The sequence below is a fragment of the Typopeltis vanoorti genome, chromosome 4, assembly GCF_054136105.1.
Source record: "Typopeltis vanoorti isolate ZY-2024b chromosome 4, IOZ_Tvanoo_1.0, whole genome shotgun sequence".
NCBI lineage: Eukaryota > Metazoa > Arthropoda > Arachnida > Uropygi > Thelyphonidae > Typopeltis > Typopeltis vanoorti.
In genome coordinates, this window is record NC_143552.1 from 149,978,593 (window position 1) to 149,993,089 (window position 14,497).

The 14,497-nt window shown below is 37.2% G+C and overlaps 1 protein-coding gene across 1 annotated transcript in view; it reads right to left on the minus strand.

Annotated features, from left to right (window-relative positions):
* Positions 1-14,497, minus strand: part of LOC150107750 (uncharacterized protein F54F2.9) — a 304,144-nt gene that overhangs the window by 107,410 nt on the left and 182,237 nt on the right. The window contains exon 10 of the mRNA XM_090392180.1: positions 14,133-14,410. Coding sequence (XP_090248306.1) covers positions 14,133-14,410 — 278 coding nt within the window. The remainder of the gene's footprint in view (positions 1-14,132; positions 14,411-14,497) is intronic.

The window sequence follows — 14,497 nt, forward strand, 5'->3', positions numbered from 1 at the left end:
TAAGGGAAGTTCTAGACTTCAATAGCAAATTATAGCCCAATCAATATTATTATATGACACCTCCAAGGAGTTCCAAAGACTCATCGAGGGAGGGCACCTACTCTACAATTCTGTCTACTCTAAAGCTCATTCTAACCGCAACTACACCAATGGCATCTACCATCTACCACCACCACCCCATCTAGTATTTCCGCAGACAATCACAAACATCCATGCCCACAGTAGGATTCGAAGCCGCAGCCTTTTGGCTGGAGAGCGGATACGCTAACCACTCGGCCAACCAGGCCAGCAATATCTCAGGTATGGTGGTAAAAGCACTGGAAAAATTGGTCAAAAAGAGAATTCAAGAATGAGTAGATAAAAATACGATACTGTATGAGGAGCAATGTGGCTTTATGAAGGGTAGGTCATGCTTTAGTAATTTACTATCTTTTTATAATAGAGTAACAGCAGAGTTGGATAAAGGAAATGGCTACATGATGATTCTGTTCAATTTTGCACAGGTAGATTTGACAGAATACAAATGGAACTCTGTTATGCAAATTAGAATGGATTAATTAAATTAAAGAGCCTAGTCAGAGGCATTACCATTTTCCCTTGCACATTCTCGCAAAACCTGAGCTGATATCCAAACAAATCTCATAGTATTTACACTGAGATTCTGCAATATGCTAAGAACCTCCAATTTATCTACCTCTGTTCGCACATTAGTCTGTTACATATTTTAACCAGTAACCTCACTTGGATGATTTACCCTTGAAAAGCTGAGTTCAAGGCTATCTGGTGAAAAGATGTGCTGTTAGAAAGTTCCTGAAAGATCTGTGATTTTGTTGATTTTTTGAATGTTTTCTTAGGTTTAATGGTGTATTTTTAATACATGATGATTGTAATTTTTTAGTATAATTATTGTACTACAGCATTTTATAACATAACTGCAGAAATAGTATTAGTGTTTTTACTACTCGTAAGAATGGCACTAAAAATTCATTGCAACAGGACAGTGTCTAAAGCTCAAGTTGTTATTATTGAGGAGAGCATTTGTCCTGATGAATAAAAGTGCTGCTGCTGCAGTGATGATGATAATTTATCTGGGGATAAGCTGACATTAGAAATATTTCGGTTAAAAGAAATGATTAAAAAATTGACCAAAACGTTTAACTAAACTTAGACAGGACAAGAAAAAGGATCAGAACAAGAACAGGCAGGACAGCACTGAAATTGGTAATCATAATATTAATTACAACAAAGTAAGTTATGCCGCAAGCAAAGAAAGAATGAATGTGAAATGATAACTTTATTGAATGCAGATGGTACTCTAGTGTCGGAAGCTAATGAGTTTGTTCAATTAATAAGGGCTCACTTTGCTAAGATATATGAACCAGGTGTATGTAACATGGTGCACAGTGATACTGCTACATTGGATGAAGAGTTAGAGGTTTGTGAAAATGAGGTTGAAGAGCGGTTACATAACCTGTATAACAATTTGTCTATAGGGACAAATGGAATATAAGCCTGTTTGCTAAAGGAATGTTCAGCCAAATTGGCTAGGACTTTCACATTTGTATAACTTGAGTCTCGATTCAGGAATGATACCACAGGAATGTAAGGAATGCATGATAGTTCCATTGTACAAGGGTGGTACAAAAACTGATATATCAGTATCTTTAGTGTGGTAATGAAGATTTTAGAGAAGCTGGTAAGAACTTGCATACAGAAATGAGTAGACAAACATGCTATACTCTGCAAGGAGCAGCATGGGTTTACTAAAGGAAGGTCATGCTTTAGCAATTTGCTCATATTTTATAACAATGTTACGGCCGATTTGGATAAAGGGAATGATACACTATGATAATGTTGGATTTTTCTAAGGCATTTGATAGGATACCACACGATAGGCTGTTGTGTAAACTGGAGAATATGGGATTGGACTATAATCTATTGACTTGGATCAGAGGGATGGTTGACAGACAGATATCAAAAAGTGATATACAGTGGGTGTGAATTTGCTAGATTTAAGGTAACCAGTGGTGTACCTCAGGGTTCAGTCCTTGGGCCATTATTGTTTAACCTATACATTAATGACATCAGGCAAGGTCTAACAGCAGACATGCAATTGCTTGCCGATAATGTGAAAATAGTCAGGCAATCAAAAATGATACTGATATTCTGCATTTACAAAATGATTTGAATAGGTTGGAAAGTTGAGCAAACGAAAATGGCTATCAGTTTAATGTTGCAATGTAAAGTTATACACTTGGGCACGATGAGATTTCCAGTGGCACATTATATTAGTGGGATTATGCTACAAGCAACTGAGGAGGAAAGGGATCTTAGAATATTGGTAGACAGAAATTTGAAGTTTAAAGGTCACAGAGCAAAAGTTGCAAACACAAATCTGAGAATAATTGTGATGTTGAAGTGAATCTCGACATGTAAGGATAAGGAAATTAATTTGGCACTTTATAAGGCTTTGATAACACCACACTTGGATTATTGTGTGCAGATTTGGTCTCCAAGGGGATAAAGAAGTTGTGAAAATGGTTCAAAGAGGTGTTACAAAGATTATATCCAGATTATGGGATTTAGATTATGACAACAAATTGCAAGTATGTGGATTACAGACTCTGGTTAACAGGAGAAAGATGCAGGTCTATAAACTTTTGACAATATCCTCTAACACCCATTTGAATGGGTGTTAGAGGATATTGTCTGATGAAAATTTTCATTATATGGAAGGTGGGGAGAGAACACGAGGGCAGGGCCATCTATGGAAGTTAAGTTTGTTCACAGTAAAAAGGAGTTAGAACTGGGTTTTTCTCTCACAGAGCAGTGAGTGAGTGGAATAGTTTGCCTTTAGGGATAGTGAGTGCATCCAGTGTGAAAGAATTTAAGGAAAGATATGACAGCTGGTTTGGGTGATTTATAGCCTCCCCTTGATAAGTCCTTGACTCCGTGGAGGTCTCAGATAATAATAATAAAAATGGTCACTCAGTAACTCAACTATTTTATATCCTTCTGTCACCTTGAGACCATCATGATGAATTAAGGTTAATCTTGCATAGTCATTCTTCCTCTTATATGCCACATAACAAAACAACAATTTGTAATTTCCGTTATCCTGCTCAGCTAGATTCTTCTCGTAATCTGATTATGCCCACCTTGCCATGGTGGTCACCTTTCTTGCCTGAACCTTGTACGGTTCACTTTTACTGATCACCTTTCTCCTTATATATACCCTCCAAAGCATTTTCTTCTGCTGCAGCTCATGCCTAATGATATTACTCATCCATCTCACTCCTACCTGATTAATCCTCCTTACCTTAGGTATATAATTTAATACTGCTTCCACTAGATGACCCTTAACTATCTCCCATGCAAACTGACATCTTTACCCTGCAGTGTTTTATGCTATGGCACAGATTTCAGCTTCCTCTAAATGCTTGTTACAATCACCTGCCTTGTAGTTCCACATATATCCTTTCTTGACAGAATATTCATCATGTTTTAGAATCTCCAAAGTCTCCCAGTCACTTTTGTAAATCAGAGGCAACGTGACCAGCTTGGTTATGGATAGCTCTTCTGAACCTATGAACCCAGGTCCAATACTCGCACTCCCCTAGTTCCCTCCATCACATGCTGCCTCAAGTAATTCTCTATCAGTAGGTGTATAAATTCCATTTCCTACCAGTCTATATCTTCATAATTGAAGTCCCACATAATAATCTCTTGACCTGTATGTACAATTAGTACTCAATGTACTAATTTGCTAATGCATTTATCTTCCAGATCATCCACAGAACTTCCTAGCCTATAGCAACAACCAACTGTATATTTTGTCTTACTGACCTTGATCTCATACCAGACTGCTTCAAATGAATAGACATACTCTGACCTATCTCCTATTCTTTTTGGCTGCAATTTATCTGCTATCATCAGCAGTACTTCCCCTCACCCATCCTATCTTCTCTATCTTCCCTAAAAATACTAAACCCTCCACATTCTATCCCTGTAACTACATCATCTACTGTTAGCCAAGTCTCACTAAATGTCTATAACTTTTGGTAAGGTTTCACTAACCAATGCCCAAAACTCCTCCCTCTTGTTCCTGATACTTCTGGCATTAGTATATAGAGAAATGGCAGCATCCCTTTAGGCCCCCCACCCACCTTTACTTCCTGAATTGATGACCTTCTTCATTATTTTTGATCGAGAGACTAAATTCTGCACCTGGTCATTCTCACTCACCTCATGGGTGCCTTCACACAATCTCACCTGCTTCCACCCTAATTGCTTAAGTTTTCCTGAAATCCTGTGGACTTTATTAGGAATATAATGCTGAAAATGTGAAGCCCTGTCATATTCTTATAATCACTGTAATTGAGCTGTTGGTTTTTAAATTTAAAATCCCTGAAAAAATTACATCCTTATAAATGCAATAACCTCTCAGTTTTTTTTGTAATCTGTCGAAGTGCTATATCATCAACTATCTAAGGGAACTCACAACAGCACACTATTTGTTTGGTCTTTATGAGTTCATTATAGAGAGAATTAACTGCATTTATATGTTCACTCATTCTGATTTGTAAAAAATTATACAAAGTGCACATAAAAATATATATAAAGCATGCTTATTTATAAGAACATCCAAATTAGCAGGAGCAGTTTTACCCACACAACACAGAAAAAATTAATGAGAGAGAGAGATGGGGGTGAGCAGGGACATATATATCTGATATGAATAATGTACCATGTGGTCCTAGATTCTTCAGTGGACTCCTGGAAATAATAACAAACAATATTAATAGAGCTGAGCTATTGCAATACACCAGTCAGCAATGGGATAGTCAAAGCAACACATCTGGTCACTACTTATTTTCACAGGTGAAGAAAATCACACTTTTTTTGGTTAAAAAAAATATTGAAGGATCAACAACAACAAATGGAAAAGATTATTTTTGGTAAAATATTTTTACCACTATATATGTAATGTGATACTATATAAGAGTTAAAGTTTATTAGTGGATGAGCTATAGTTAGCTGCTAAGAAATAAAGCCAAGTTAACAGTGAGCGTTAAGGCCACAGCACAGCCCACCGCTTCTCAACTGCTAGGCAGTGAACAGCTTTATATTATTATTATTATACTGTATCTCCATGGAGTTTGGAGACTAATTGTGATAGACCCACACTAACTTTTATATAAACAAAACCTATTATACCTCTTCTTAAACTCATTCACTGTCATGTCTGGAAACTGGAGACTGGAAAAAGTGTTGCTGAATGAAGTGAAAATGGATGTGCAGAACCAGGGAAACTAGAACTACCAAGGAGGAGGGGAAGTGGATATCCAGACATCAGTGAGACAGTTGAGTGTAAAAATGTATATAATGTACCTGAGCCAGCAATAAGGACAAAAAATGGGAATGGGATATTTAGAATAACGCATCAAGATAGGGGTGGGACAAAGGGAACACTGCAATTCATGTATACTAATGCCAGGAGTATTAGGAACAAGAAGGAAGAATTTTTGGCCTTGATTGGCTCTTCCTGGCCACAGGTTATTGGCATTAGTGAAACATGGCTGACGGAAGATGATATAGTTAGTGGGATAGAATGTGTAGGTTATAGTATGTTATAGTAGGTTATAGTAGGAGGGACAGAGAGAATAAAATTGGGGAGGGGTGTTATTGATGATAGCTGATGAACTGCAGCCAAGGAGAATTGAAGTATTGCAGGATAGTGAAAGGAGCTCATTTGAGGCTATTTGGTGTGAGATTGATACTGGCAGAATAAAATATACAGTTGGGTGCTGCTATAGACCAGGTGATGGAATAGATGGTGGAGATGGTATGCATAAACAAATTGATGAAATGAGTGGAAGGAGGGTAATTATTATGGGGGATTTCAACTATGGTAACATTGATTGGAAGGAGGAGAGGACACATGTGAGGAAGGAAATGGATTTTATTCAATTATTAAGGGATAACTATCTGAAACAGCATGTAATTGAAAATACTAGGGGTGTGAGAGTGCTTGACCTGGTAATAGTATCTCAGAATCTGACTGTAATGAATATGACCATGTTGCCACCTATTGGTGAGAGTGATCATAAGGTCTTGACCTGGGAGGTGGCTAAAGGTGTGAAATTTGTGATTAAGACAGGGCATATGTGGAATTACCGTGCTGGCAAATATGACAAGCTTAGGAGATTGCTTGGATCAGTGCCATGGCATGTACAACTGCAAGGGCTGGACGTCGATAGAGCATGGGAAGTGATCAAAGAGCATTTACAAGAGGTTATGGCTGAGTGTATACCTAAGGTCCGAATAGTGAAACAAGGAGGGGTTAAATGGATGAATAACACCATTAAGCTTGAGCTGCAAAAAAAGAAACAACTATGGAGGGAATTTAAAGAAAGGGGTGACCTGCAGGCACACGAACGGTATAAAGTACAGGCTAGAAGGGTAACGAGTGTGGTAAAAACAGCAAAAGCCGATTATGAAAGAAAACTAGCTATGCAAGCAAAAGAGAATCCCAAACAGTTCTTTCAATATGCTGCAAGCAAGAAAAAAACCGTACATGGCAAAATGATTTTAAGGAATGACGATGGTAAAGAGTTCACTGAACCAGTCGATATAGTGGAGTTACTGAGCGCGCACTTTGCAAAAGTATATCATCCAGGTGGTGACGTTGAAAAAATGAAGGAACCATTAGTTTATATGGGAATTGTGATGAATGAAGTGGAGGTGAATAGTCTATTACAGAACCTTAATGTGAATACATCTGTGGGATTGGATGGTATACTGGCACGGGTCTTGCATGAAGCGGCTAATGAATTATCAGTGCCCTTGACCATGTTGTTTAATCTGAGTCTCAGGTCTGGCTTAGTCCCGAAGGCGTGGAAAGAGGGGAAAATAGTTCCACTGCATAAAGGAGGATCCAAGACTATGGTTGCAAATTACCGACCGATCAGCATATCAGGAGTCATTGTCAAGGTCTTGGAGAAAGTAGTCAAGGGAAAAATACAGGAATGGATTGATGAAAATGAGATACTGTACAGAGGACAGCATGGCTTTGTGAAGGGTAGATCATGCCTCAGTAACTTGCTCAAGTTTTATAACAGGGTGACGGCTGAACTGGATAAGGGAAATGGATTTACAGTGATACTGCTGGACCTGGCAAAGGCGTTTGACAGGATACCACATGGAATTCTAATCCGTAAACTACAACATATGGGAATGGATATAGGGTTGGTGAGATGGATAGCTGGGTGGTTGATGGAGAGATATCAAAGAGTAGTTTATTCAGGAGTAGAGTCCAAAAAACGGCCTGTGACTAGTGGTGTGCCACAGGGTTCTGTTCTTGGACCACTGCTGTTTAATCTGTTCATTAACGATATAGGGAATGGTCTAAGTGGGACAGTTCATTTGTTCGCTGATGATGCAAAGTTGGGTAGGGCGATAGTGAATGCAGAAGATGTCAAAGTCTTGCAAGATGACTTAGATAGATTGGAGTTCTGGACTAAGGAGAATGGATGTCAATTTAATGTGACAAAATGTAAGGTTATGCATTTCGGAGTGAAAAGATTAGCAGCAGTATACCACATTGGTGGAACTGTACTCCAAGAGATTGATGAGGCCAGGGACTTGGGAGTGTTGGTGGATAGAGAGATGAAGTTTAGGGGGCACATTGCGAAAGTAGCTAAATCAGCTCATCAACTCACTTGGTTGTTGAAAAATACCTTGACGAGCAGAGAAAAACAAGTTATTGTACCTCTGTACCGAGCCCTGATAAGACCTCATCTCGACTACTGTGCCCAGATTTGGTCACCTCGGTTCCTTCTTGATGGGGAGGAGGTTGAGAGGATCCAGAGGCGAGTGACTAAGATGATAGCAGGTCTATGGAATGCACCATATGAGAACAGGTTGAAGATTTGTGGGTTGCAGAAACTAGTTGATAGGCGAAAAAGGGGAGATATGATTGAGACATTCAAATTGCTAAAAGGATTCTATAGGATTAATCCAGATGATATTTTTGAGATCAGGACTGGTGGTGGGAGAACTAGGGGACACCCATGGAAGCTGGGCAAGAGTGTGGTTAGCAGGGGTGTTAGAGCTGGGTTCTTTACTTTTAGAGTGGTAAATGAGTGGAATAAGCTGCCAGAGTCTGTTGTGGGTGCTATGACAGTGAGCGAGTTCAAGGCAAGGTATGATAGATACTGTGATAATGTTGAACAGCTGTGTGAACATGATGTTTAGGGCCTCCCTCGATGAGTCTAAAGACTCCTGGAGTAGCCCGTGGTAATAATAATAATAATAATAATAATAATGTCACTCAAACTAATTACTAATTCTGATAATCTATTCCATTCATTCACCACTTTCCATGCAAAAGAATACACTCTTAAACTTCCATGGATGAACACTAGCTCTCTGATTATTTGTCACATATTGAAAATTTTCCTTTGCATCAACTTTATAAAATCCCTTTAATATCTTAAATGTTTGTATTATGTCAACTGTTTTCTGCCCATCAATTAAACTTTGTAACCCACAAGCTTTCAAACCCTAGGGAACAGACCTGTCACTAGCTTAGTCACTTGTCTCTGAATTCTCTTAACCACCCTTCTGATAATCAAGAAATCCAGGTGACTAAATCTGTGCACAGTCAAGTTTAGTCAAGATGGGGCCAAATCATAGCCTCATAAAGAGGGAAAATAACTTCTTTATCTTTGCTTCTAAGCATGTTTTTCAACATTCAAGTATGCTTTGAATACTTGAATATTTTACCAACTTTTGCAATACGCCCTCTGAACTTCAACTTTTTCCACTAATATCCCCAGGTCTCATCAATTTCCTGCAATCCAGTACCATCAATATGATATACAATATGTAACTCTTTCTTCGGGTTGAATGGCAATCATTATTATTTGCCCAGTTGCAAATTTATTTAAATCATCTTGCAGAATATCTACATCACCTTCATCAACTATTGCCCTCTCCAGTTATGCATCATCAGCAAACAAACTGAATATCCCCCCCCCTGCCCACCACCTTAAATCTTTCCCTATATCACTGATATACATTAAAGAGTAGTGACTTCATATAGACCCCTGGGTACTCCACTAGAGATCTTCATTCTCCTAGATTCCACACCACTATACACTACTCTCAGGTGTCTATCTGTCAGCCATCCCCCTATCCATGCCTTGGTTTAGCTTCATATCCATTCCCATTTGCTTCAACTTTTGTAATATATTTTCCATGAGTATTCTGTCAAATACCTTTGTAAACTACAGCAGTATCATGGTGCAGCCATTTCCTTTATCTAATTCCCCTGTCACTCTATTATAAAATGTGCATAAATTACTAAGATAGGACCTACCCCTTACAAACCATGCTGCCCACTATAAAGTATCGTATTCCTATCAACCCACTGTTGGATTTAATCTTAAACCAACTTTTCCAATACCTTAACAACCACTACTGATATATTAATTGCTCTGTAGTTTGCTGCTTCTGTCTTAAAGCCACTTTTATGTAATGGAACTAAAAAGAATAACATGTAAGAAAGTTTTAAAGTGAATAAAAGTTGAGCAGCTCTCAGATGTGAACTGTAGACTAAAATACAGAAAGATTATTGAAAAGAAAATGAAAGAGTTTGAGAACAGGAATCAAACCTTGGAGATTCAGTGGCAAACTCTGAAGAAAACATTGATTGATTCTGCCAGAGAGGCATATGGTGAGGTTGTCTGCAAGGATAAAAAAATCAGAACTCCCTGGTGGACACAGGAAGTTAAAGAGGCAGTGAAGGAAAAGAAGAAAGCATATCAAAAGTTCCTAGCAAATAAGTCAGCTTTTACTCTTACAGAATACAGAGACAAATGTAAGAAAGCTAAACAGTATGTAAAACTAGCTAAACAAAAGTCATGGGAGGACTTTGGCAAGAATAAAGAAAATAAATATCAAGAAGGTGGCAAAATATTCTGGAGGTAAATATTCAAAAAATTAGGAATGGAGGAAAGAGTGCTGTAAAAGGAGTTAGAGATGATAAAGGTAACATGAAAACAGGAGAAAGAGATATCCTTGAAATATGGAGAAATTACTTCGAAAAATTGCTAAATGAAACAAGCAGTGATGACAGTACAGTGATAAAAAATACTGACCAGGCATGCAGTCAGGAATACATATCTATACTTGAAGTAGAAAAAGCCATCAAAGGCTTGAAATGTGGAAAGGCAGCAGGAGTAGATGATATTCGACCAGAAATGCTGAAGTATGCTGGTATAAAAGTCCTACAGCGGCTGCACTGCATAATTCAGAAAGCCTGGACAGAGGGATGAATTCCTAATGATTGGAGTAGAGCTCTCATAGTACCCATATATAAAAAGGGAAATAAAACTGAATGTGAGAATTACAGAGGTATTTCCCTACTGAGTGTTCCTGGCAAGATCTATGCAAGTATACTTGAGAAACGGTTGAGAAGAATTGTGGAAGAAAAGCTTGGTGAAGAACAAGCTGAATTCAGGCCAAATAGAGGCTGTCAGGATCAGATCTTCACTTTACGACAAATAGTCGAGAAAACATGGGAATATAACAAAGATCTGTATTTAAGTTTTGTCGATTTGGAAAAGGCATATGACAACGTGCCAAGAGAGAAGCTATTCAATATGCTGCAGTTATATGGTGTCAATGGGGCATTACATCAAGCAATACTTCGTCTTTATTTGAGTTGTAAGTCTGCAATTAGAACTGAAGGAAGTACAGGAAGGTGGTTTAATGTTAAATCTGGTGTGAGACAAGGATGTACATTATCCCCTCTGTTATTCATTATCTATATGGATCACATGATGAAGGAAAGTGGTATTAAACCTGATATCAAAATTGGAGATACTAATGTCAGCTCTTTGCTTTATGTGGATGATGTTATACTTCTAAATAAATCCGCTACAAGTCTGCAAGATTCTCTGACTAAATTGAATAGCTGTTGTAATAGATATGATATGAAGGTCAGCAATAAAAAGACAAAGACAATGAAAATAGGCAGAATCATTGAAAATGTCAACTGTGTTGTGAATGGAGAATCTGTGCAACAAGTAAAATATTTCAACTACTTAGGCACGATTTTTACTGAAGATGGTAAATTAAATATAGAAATAGACAACAGAATCAGCAAAGCTAGTATGGTGGGAAGTCAATTGAATAAATTCATATGGAATAAGAGAGAAATTAGTCGGAACACTAAATTAGCTGTATACAAGACAGTGTTCAAACCAGTTTTAACGTATGGATCTGAGAGCTGGGTCAGAAGTAAAACACTTGACCAAAGACTAGAGACTGCAGATATGAGAGTCCTGAGAAAGATTATAGGCGTGAACAGATGGCATCAATGGCAGTATCATATTAAAAACGAGGATATTAGGAAAGAACTTGATATTGTGAGCATCCAGGAATGTGTTAGCAGAGCTAATCTCAGGTGGAATGGTCACCTAAACAGAATGGGAGAAGAGAGATTAGCAAAACAAGTGTTCTCTGCCAGGTTGGCAGGAAGACGACCCAGAGGAAGACCAAGATATAGGTGGATTGATACGGTACAAAGTGCCTTAGACGACAGAAATATAAGATCTGGTAATGTTGGAGTCTTGACAAGTAACAGACTGATTTGGAGGAAAATTGTAGATAGGAAGTTAGTAATGATGTAATTTTTTCCTGTAGTACTGTCACATCCTGTACATCCCTTGAGGGTACATGGCAGGAATTTGATGATGATATAATTTCGCTCCTGAAGTACAGAATAACTGACTAGGAATACTCTCCACAAGTTTGTGAAAATATAATCAGGCATATTCTTCCCTCACCATAATCATTAGTCCATGTCCCATTATTGGATAAACTGTTTTAGCTGGCACCCAACATTCCACCACCATTACCATCAATCTCCTGATATATGAGGGTATATCCCATCCTCAAGAGGTGTATAGGATACTCTAACAGTACTACATGATTAATTTACCATTATATCGCTCAAATTTCTCTTTCACAATTTTTCTTACCTTTTCTCATTTACCTCTTGGGATATTCCTCCCTCATATTCAACTTGTTGATGCCTATCTCCAATCCAATGCACTAGTCTAATATCCAACTCCATCTGCTCCAGCTTGACTATCAACTTACCATGCAGTAATCTATCAAAAGCTTTTGCAAAGTCTAAGTATACCACTGTGTATACATCTCCCCATATTTAATGCTGCTGCTGTAACCATATAAGTAGATGACTAAAACATGACCTCCCTTTAGAAAATCCATACTGTTCATTAAAGATAATACAACTGTTGTCACCCTAATTCTGGATTCTGATTCTCATCAGAATCCAGAATTAGGCTGACAACAGTTCCCTGCCTTCCACTCATTTGGAACTTTGACCCACTGTAAGACTTATATCAAACAAATATGTCATGACAGGTGTCAACTCCCTGGTTTATCTTCAATATACATGGTGATATATCATCAAGTCCACAGCCTTATTAACATCAAGTTCACTCATTTCCCCATATACCTCTTGCTTTTTTGCATTTTTCTCTGTATTCTCTAAGGGCATAAAATGACCTACTTGGGATGAACTTTCAATATGTTTTCTTCTCTTTCTTCACTGCTGGTTCATGGACAATACATTGCGCGAAAATTGATAGCGGAGAAAATTCATCGCAGGGAAAACCCATCGAGAGGAAAAATCAGCACAGGAGAAAATTCATTGCAGAAAAAATTCCCTGAAAGTGTTACTCGCTAGAAAATTGAAGTCAGTTTGGTTTAACATGTGTTATGTAAAGGTGTGTGATATTTGATAATAAACTGTATCTGAGAGATACCGTGAACTCCAATGTCAGTATAGTATTGGTAGTTGTTTTTTTTTTATTTGTTTCTTTTTTTTCAATAATTTCTAGATGGTATCTGAAAATAAATAAACCATCATGTATTATATTTGTAGTGTTTTTTTTTTTTTAGTTTTATCACATTTTAGCACATACTAGTAATGAATGTATCTCTCAGATACATGCGACCAGCTGCAACTTTTCCAATCGTGACTTCCGCAGGGTTAAAGAAGGTACCAATGTACTTATCCAAAGTTGAAATACCATACTTACTTGAATACAATTTGCATCATGCCTGCTTTTACTTTTGGAAAAAAGAAATTAAAAAGTTTTGCATATACCTCATGCGAATAACAAACAGTTCAAATAATTTTAATTTTCACTAATAGATTTCATGTTATCTTTTCATGTATATAACATCATTTACGGTGTTCTTTTACCTCTTAAAAATAAGTCTCGATTATTACAACTGCTGATTGTTGTCAGAAATCTGACAACAATAATCAGCAGCTAGTTGGATATAACTATTCTCCCTAAATATTCTTAAATATGGCGCTTGTTCTCCCTCACCATCCTATCCCAGTTCTGTAACAATTAATATTCCATCTATAGAGCCTATAGTAAGAAAAAATATGAATAACTTTATATGTAAATTTTTTAAAAAAATATTTTTTCTTCACATATATCTACGATTAATTTTCCCCACGATTAAATTTCCAGCGATGAATAGTCTCTGCGATGAACTGTCAGGACACACCACTGCCTATTTAACTTACATTTGTTTCAAACATCCAGGAATCAAACACATTCAGGAAATGATTCCTTAATGAGTGAAAGAATGTTTCTCGCTATAATAACTCATATGGACCACAAGAATAGTTTGTTTTAGTAGATGTTCAATTAATGAAATTCTTTTAATATAGCATTATATGTCTTATGGGACTTTTGAGCCTTTTCAACAATTTTGGTATAGTGAGAGCCAATTGTAGCTATTAAATTTGGTACATTTTCATTCTCTATGGCATAATTTCTAGAAATTGTGAATAATCTGCATTTATATGAAAGTTTGTATATGGACAAAGAACAGGTTTTAAAAAAAAAGAAAAGAAGCCCTTGCTACTCTTATGATTAATAAAACAAATACGACTAAAAAGATATATAAAGTTCTCTTAGGAATCAAGAGAACTTTATGATAATCAAGTTCAATAAGTGAGTTTCTACAAATAACAGCAGAAGAAAAATGAAGAAGAATCTATATAATCTTACCTTAGTTTTACCTGGCACACAGTGTGCTATTTTGTCCCATCGGTCCTCAATACCTTTTTGAAACTGTTGCAAGGCTAATTCCAATGCTTTCTGTTGATACTGACTCCACGTATCATCAGTTGGCTGTTCTATATTTTCTACACATTTGTTATTATTGGAGACAACTAATGTGCTTTCTGATGGTTGAAATTTTTCATTTCTTTCAAGTGATGATGGATTGTTAATACCTTTTGGGGAATTTTGGAGATCTGGATTGTTTTCTACTGAGCCAGTTAATCCTACAAAATAAACATTGTATATACCAAAATTATTGTAATCAGTATGCACTACACATACATGCATCATATTTGAAAAAATTCTGGAGC